This window comes from Macadamia integrifolia, chromosome 5 (assembly GCF_013358625.1).
Source record: "Macadamia integrifolia cultivar HAES 741 chromosome 5, SCU_Mint_v3, whole genome shotgun sequence".
NCBI classification, from domain to species: Eukaryota; Viridiplantae; Streptophyta; class Magnoliopsida; order Proteales; family Proteaceae; genus Macadamia; species Macadamia integrifolia.
In genome coordinates, this window is record NC_056561.1 from 14,913,424 (window position 1) to 14,921,189 (window position 7,766).

Consider the following 7,766-nt stretch of genomic DNA (forward strand, 5'->3'; position numbering starts at 1 on the left):
TATGGCTGTCATCTTCCATGAGTCCAAAGCATATTATCCATCTACTACACCTCTTCAGGGGGAGCATGCTCTATGGAAGATGTGCCTTTGATTACTCCATTGGATAATATTGAGCTTGAGGAAGGTGTGACAAGTCAGGAACAGGAGCAGACTCCAATCCAGGGGGAGCCGCAAATTCTGTCCAACGGGAGCCGCCACCTTTAAAGATGTACACTTATGCTCAACATAAGCAAGTTGACTCTTACCTCCACCACCACGGCGCCCAACCAATCGTCCCCAACGGATCCAAGTCTGCTAAGTGATCCTACTCCATCTGGGGAGTCTCTCCTCCTTCTAGTCACCCCAGTCTTGACTTACCAATTGCTATTTGTAAACCCTGTAGGATTTGTACTCAAAATCCCATTTCTGATGTAGTTTCATATGACAGTCTTTCTCCCTCCTTCTATACTTTTATTTCCTCTTTGTTGTCCATTTCAATCCTCACAACTGGCAATAAGCTATGGCTCAGTCTAGGTGGAAAGGGGCAATGGATGAAGAGATGAGGGCTCTTGGGAAGAATGACATGTGGCATTTGGTGCAACTCCCTCTTGGAAAGAACCCTATGGGTTGTAAGAGGGTATTCATAGTCAAACAAAATGCAGACGGAACTGTGGATGAACATCATCAAAGTTATTCTTGTGCAATCAATCTAGGCAAGGAGTTACAGCAACTAGATGTCAAAAATGTTTTCCTCCATAGAGAGCTTGAAGAGTTGTATATGGACATCCCTCCTAGATTTTCTTCTCAAAAGACCCAATGCAAGGTGTGTAAGCTGAAGTGGGGCATTGTATGGCCTAAAGCAGTCCGCCCTCCCCCACCCCCACCCCCAAAAACCCCGTGCGCGGTTTGAAATGTTCCATAGAGACATGGTGTCCATTGTCTATTAACAAAGTAATGCTGATCATACTTTGTTTATAAAGAAGATAGGTAAGCATATTACTGTTGTCATCGTCTATGTAGATGATATTGTAATCACTGGGAGTGATATTGATGAGATAGCTCAACTACAGACATACTTGGGGATAGAGTTTGAAATTAATGACTTGGGTAAGCTGAGATACTTCCTTGGCATCAAAGTGGCTCACTTAGCTCAAGATATCTTCCCCTCTCAACGGAAGTTACATCCAATCTCCTATCAGACACAAGAATGTTGGGTTTTAAACCAACCGATACCCCTCTTGAGCCTAACTCTCATCTCAAGGATAACGATGGTGAACCAGTTGACAAGGGCAATTATCGAGATTGGTTGGATGACTAAAATTTAGTATGGTCAGCTAGTATATGTATGATCCTCACTCAATGCTTTTAGAGGAAGCATATCAGATTTTGATATACTTAAAATCTGCTCCTGGTACAAGAGTTCTTTTCCTCCACATAGCCATTTGCGTGTTGAAGCTTTTATAGATGCTAACTGGGTTAGTTGTCCAGATGATAGAAGATCTACTTCCAGGTACTGCACCTTTGTTCGAGATGACCTTGTTACTTGGCGGAGGAAGAAACAAGCCATAGTTGCATGGTCCAATGTAGGAGCGGAGTTTTGGGCTATGGCCATGGTGTTACAATATTGGTTCAAGGGTTATTTTAGTTATAGAGGGTATTTTAGACCCTGTACCTATTCTAGAATGTTCTCCCCACTATTATAAATAGAGGCAGTTGTCTATTTAAGCAATCCTAATTCACCAAATCCAACACAACTAAATGGGCTCAGCTATATAGATCCTTACCCTCCAATCAGCCCTGTTCGAGGACATACTTGATATAAGGCCTAAGCTGCCTTTCCTCATAACTTCTCCTAGCATCACTTTAGGTCTGCCCCTAGCTCTTTTAAAGCCTTCAATCTTAATCAAATCACTCATCCGTACTGGAGCCTCCAAAGGCCCCCATTGAACATGGTCATGCCACCTCAAACAACTTTCTCATAGCTTATCATATATCGGAGCTACTCCCAAATAAGTTCTAATATGATCATTCCTCACTTTATCATTCCTAGTTTTGCCACACATCCATCTCAACATCCTCATCTCAGCTACACTGAATTTATCTATGATGTTTCTTAAGTACCCAACATTAGGCACCTAGTCAGTCATATGATTGTCCTATAAAATTTTCAAATAGTTTTAAAGGGATACATCGATCATACAACACTCCGGATGCACCTCTCCACTTCAAACTGTATTGCTTCTATAAAAGCATAAAAATCAACCTGTAGCTGTCCAAAGATCAAATAAATCAGTTTTATTAACTTCTTAGCCTCCATGCCACATCTCGATGGAGGGGTCGGGGCAAGATGTAAACTTTTTTCTAAATAAACTTTTAAAGAATACTACGTTCATATTTTGAAAGGTTTCTTAAGCATTATGCAGATTTCCTTTTATAGCGAAAGTGTTTTCAAAGTCTCCCCCTTCTAATCCCACCATTCAACGGTCCTACGTAGTGACACTACAAAAAGTACAAGCCTATGAAATCAGAGTAGTTGCCATGTTATTCAGGTCCTGTATTACACTTTTTATGCTTATTGGAAATTTATCAACCCCTCCTATATTACTTCCTCTACAAATATGATCTGCATTAATTATAATGCGATAAGGTGTTGTTTCAAAGATCTTAATCCAACAGATACTCCTCATGTACACAAAAGAAAGATAGGTTTTTATTTCACATGCAGACGTGAATAACTTTTTCTTTGACAAGCAAAGAACAGAATAGACGAAATAGAAGAAAAATAATTGGAATTATGCAGCTTCTTTTTTTTTTTTTTTTTTTTTTTTTTAATGAATATCAGTTAGCAATTGGTTGAGGGTCATCATATGAAACCTTATATTCTCTAAAGCACATTTTCAACATTCCTTCCATGATGTCAGCAGAATCACTTCCTTAGCCAACATACATGAATGCTACAACTTCCTTTTGTTCAAGAAGACTTAAAATTCATATACAGAATCCATTTTCTTCAAGGAAAACTTCTAAAAAAAATAAAAAATTTGTAGTTTCAGAAAGTCTATACAAGCATGCAAAGTGATAATTGAACATACAACAGCATCTGTTAACAGATTGCCTTAAAAACAGGTAGAGGGGGAAGAAAATTTACAAACCTTGATAAAATCAACTGTGACAGGGATCTCCACACCCGAGTTCCTGTAAATTTTATAAAAACCAATATAGCAACAAAGAAAACTAGTTTACTGATGAACAGAAAATATATTACCCCGTTAATATGCAGTAAAAGAAAATCACACTGCCGATTTAGCAACAAGGAAAACTAGTTTACTGATGAACTTAAAATATTATTACCTTATTTTTTTAATAGGAAAATATTACCCTGTTAATATGCAGTAAGCGGCCTACAAGCAGAATTAAGGTGGTCTTCTATTAAATCAACCAAGAAGAATTAATCACACTTGATTAGGGAAAAGTGTAATTACTGGAAATACATTAAAGCTAGGAGTTCCAGGTCTATCACCATCGACACTATCAGAAAACTATTCAAAATATTCCAACCCAACAATATAGAGATAAAACATATAATGTATGCGAGAATAAGCATAATTTTCAGAACAAATTACCATCTGGCTGAAAGCTTCTCGTAAGCCTCCCTGACTTCTTCTGCGGAGCTATACCTCTTGATACCAAGAACTGGCAAACAAGTTGATTCAAAATTTAAAAAAAATAAAATAAAATAAAATCCAACACTAGAGTCTTAGGGAAACCCCAAAACAAACAGAAGCGAAGAGGACGATGAAATGCAAAAGAGGGAACTGACCGTCGTAATGAGAAACAGGGAATGAAGAAGGTATGACGAAAAGCTGGAAGAAGATGGCGAGGGCAAGGAGAAGAAGCGGAACTGAATAGGATTTGATCACCGAAGCTATTGAGTCCGTCGCCATAGTTTTCAAAACCCTGGGTTTGACGTTCGCTACGCCTGATTCCTCACTCGATCACCCTCTCACAGCCGCACTCAACCACATAGATGGCTTCGAAAACTTTCACCGGTCGAATTGCGATTTCTATATATACTTGCCCGATTTTGTTTCGCAAGATCGCAAGCGGGAGGTTGTCCCCGTCAGGCTCCTGTCGAAGGAGGGAATTTTCGAGCAATCAGATCACTGCTCCACAGAACAGACTTCTCCTGGTGTCGGTTCGACCGGAACTCAGACAAATAGATCCGGCTTTGACCGGCTTATCTTACAGATTTGGATCCTCTCCAACAGCTCTCCCTCCAACCATACACATGACTAAAGCATGTCATCTTCGATAGAAAATTGGACTTTATGAGAGGGAAAATTCAATACACTTGAAAGTCCGAATGAAATTATGGTAATTCTGACTATTGGATAGAGAGTAAATGATATAGATTAGTAACATGTTAAATTTTAAAGTGTAACTCAATCCATTTCCCTCTTGCATGTTGATAAGCATCCGGTACTCCTTACATTTTGTACATCATCCCATAGTCATGAAGTTTCAAATCTAAATATTTGTGTTGGGCTTAATTTTCACATGTGAATAGAAGACTTAAGGGTTAAGCCATAAAATTTGAGCTCATCCAATATATTTACAGGCAAATATCCGGGTTACATGACAAGCTTTTCAAGATTGATTGTTTAAGAAAGTTATACCCATTCTTTTTTGTTTATATGTGGCACAAATTTTCGTAACAACCACCTTGATAAGCTAATTAAGGAGGGCCAAATATTTACCACTTCATAAATTAGATCGGGCCTTAATTTATAATAAAAGGATCTTACAATCACTTTTCATATAAAATTTCAGCTTAAACAGAATTCATCAAGTGGAAAAATGTAAGTTTATAAATTCAAGAATATGAGTGACTACATAATGGTGGTAAGAGTACCATAGGGACACATGGACATATATATATGGGGATGCATGCCAATAAACATGATGTTGTGTGATTAAATTCAACTCTACAATTTAACACACTAACCCAGATCATGTACTATCAATCCAATGGTCAAAATTACAACATGATTGTCATTCCATATAGCACAATAAAATAGGTCACTTTAATAAGCTTAAAAAAGTATGGCACCTTGTAGACACCTCATTTTATCACCTTGAAAGCATGCATGATGATAATGAACAGTTGCTTGAAGTAGTAATGGAAAAAATCTGATAATAGTCAGAAGAGAACCGTGCAATTTCGACTACCTCTGGAGCGAGTTGGGAAAAAAAATCCAAAATACCCTTTACTAAAGCCCCTACCCCTGATGGATTCAACATGGCCTTTTTCTCCTCCTATTGGGATATCATTGGGGTTGATCTTACTAAAGCAATCAAAAGTTTTTTTCGCAATCCTTTCTAAATGCATGTCATAAACAAAACCTTCATTTGTTTCATTCGCAAAAAGGAAGGCGCCTCCTCAACTAAAATCCATCGGGTTGCTCTATGTAAATCTCCTCTTCCAAGTTTTCATTCAGAAAAGTTGATTTGACATCCATGTGGTAGACTTTGAAACCCTCATACACAGCCAAAGCCAAGAACATTCTGGTAGCTTCAAGTCTTTTCACAAGAGCAAAAGTTTTCTAAAAGCCAATGCCTTCCACTTGAGTGTATCACTTGCATACAGGTCTTGCGTTGTTCCTCACAACTTGACAATCATATTTTGAAAACCCATTTGGTGTCAATCATATTTTTGAAAACCCATTCGGTGTCAATCATTTTTTGTCAACTAGCTTAGAGACTAGATCCCAAGTATGATTCTTCTCTATCTGATCAACCTGTTCATTCATGACCTTCATCCAACTCTCATCCTTATTGGCTTCATCAACAATTTTTAGTTCAACAAGTGAAAGAAGAGAGTAAGTATTGGTCTTCATTCTTCTAGCATGAGCACCTGCAGTGAGGTCACCAATGATCAAATCATATGTTCCATGTTGATCACCTCTTTTATGCCTTCTCTACTCATCTGATCCTACTTCAACATGTTCATTATCAACTTCATCCTTACTTTTGGGTTTACTGTTAACTATATCATTCTCATCATCAAGATCTCCGAACTCTGGGAGTCTATTTTCTAAGCCAAAGGGAACATCCATTTTCTCATCAACAATAACATCAACACTCTCCATAATTTTTTCAAGTCTATTGTCGTAGCATCTATAGGCTTTACTTGAGGTAGAGTAGCCTAGAAAAATGCCCTCATCAATCCTATCATCCAACTTTTCCCAAATCTTGGTTTGGGTTCTTAATGTAACACTTGCTACCAAAGACCTTAAAGTGCCTTGTTGTAGCCCTTCTACCAAATCAGATTTCATAGGGTGTCTTGATTTCATGTGGTCTCACATGCACCTATTATGGATATACACTGCAGTTAGAATTGCCTCATTCCAAAACTTCTTGCCCATACCATTCTCTGCTAATATAACTCTAGCCATGTCTTGCAGTGTTCTATACTTTCTCCCTATAACACATTTTTTTTTTTGGGTGTTCTTGGAGTTGAGGTTTGCTTCCTGATAGTCATCCCAACTATACTCACCTCATCTGTCAGATCTCAGACATTTTATCCACTTTCCTGTCTGATTTTTAATTTGATTTTCAAAGATCTTAAATCTTTCTAAAGCCTCTGACTTCTATTTCAAAAATATCACCTGCACCATTCTGGGATGATCATCAATAAACAATATGATGTATCTCTCCCTTAAGGTGTTAGGTGTCCTCATGAGACCACACAAATCTGTGTGAATCACCTCCAATGGTGTGCTAGAATAGTATTCCTTTGACTTGAATGATTCGTGTTTTTTTCTTCCTTCTGATAAGAAGCCCAAATAGGATTAGAGACCTTCCTCAACACAGGAACATATCTCACTGCCTTCTTTGAAAAGATCTTGATAAGGTTTTTCAAACTAATGTGTCCAAGTCTTCTATGCCATAGGCCATGTCTCCTCATCGATGTCAACCATGCATAAATCATTTTATATCTCTGTTAAAGTGTACAAGTTTCCTGAATTTCTTTATCCAATAGCCACCACCTTTCCATTGCTTGATCTTCTTATCTCATACCCTTTATTGTTGAAGGTCACTTTATGCCCTTTGCCACAGATTCTATTGATGCTAAGAAGGTTGTGTTTGAGCACTTCAACATACAAGACCTCAAAAGAATTTATTTTCCCATGATTTAGACTGATGGAGCCCTTTCATGTAATTTTAGCACTATTGTTGTTGTCAAATTTTATAGATCCACCTTCAAAGTCTTGTAATTTTTCAAATCTTCCTTTATCTTCTGTCATATGGCTTGAGCAACCACTGTCAAGTATCCATAGAGTAGTCTCCTTGAGTTTTGAATGCTCTTTGAACAAAAATTGAAGCTTCATTTTCCTCCTCTTCTACTCTCTCTCTCTCTCTCTCTAAACTCAAACTTTCTTGACTAATTGAGATTTTTGTGCTCTCTTTTTGTCTTGAAAACTATTTCTTTACCTCATAAGCTTCTGAGTTTCTGACAAATCTTTGATCGTTTATGCTCTATTATCTTTGTGTGGAAAATATAATCTACAGTCTCTTGTAATATGCTGAAGGTTGTTGCATCTGTAACATTCAGCTGTCTCCACCATAAGGGGTACAAAAAGATTTTTGTCCATAAGATTCCTTAAACCAATATCGAACTTACTATCTGAGATTTTGTATCCAAAATGTGTTGTTGAAATAATCTTGAAAAGTGTACTTTTGCCTCACAGGTTCCTTCTACCATCTGTAGGGAGCTCTGTAGTTGT

General features: G+C 37.8%; 1 protein-coding gene across 1 annotated transcript in view; it reads right to left on the minus strand.

Moving 5' to 3' along the window:
* Positions 1-4,248, minus strand: part of LOC122079807 (dnaJ homolog subfamily C member 16) — a 64,022-nt gene extending 59,774 nt beyond the window's left edge. The window contains exons 1-3 of the mRNA XM_042646536.1: positions 3,800-4,248; positions 3,603-3,672; positions 3,132-3,174 (exon numbers count right to left, since the gene is read on the minus strand). Coding sequence (XP_042502470.1) covers positions 3,132-3,174; positions 3,603-3,672; positions 3,800-3,923 — 237 coding nt within the window. The 5' untranslated portion in view covers positions 3,924-4,248. The remainder of the gene's footprint in view (positions 1-3,131; positions 3,175-3,602; positions 3,673-3,799) is intronic.
* Positions 4,249-7,766: the final 3,518 nt, after the last annotated feature.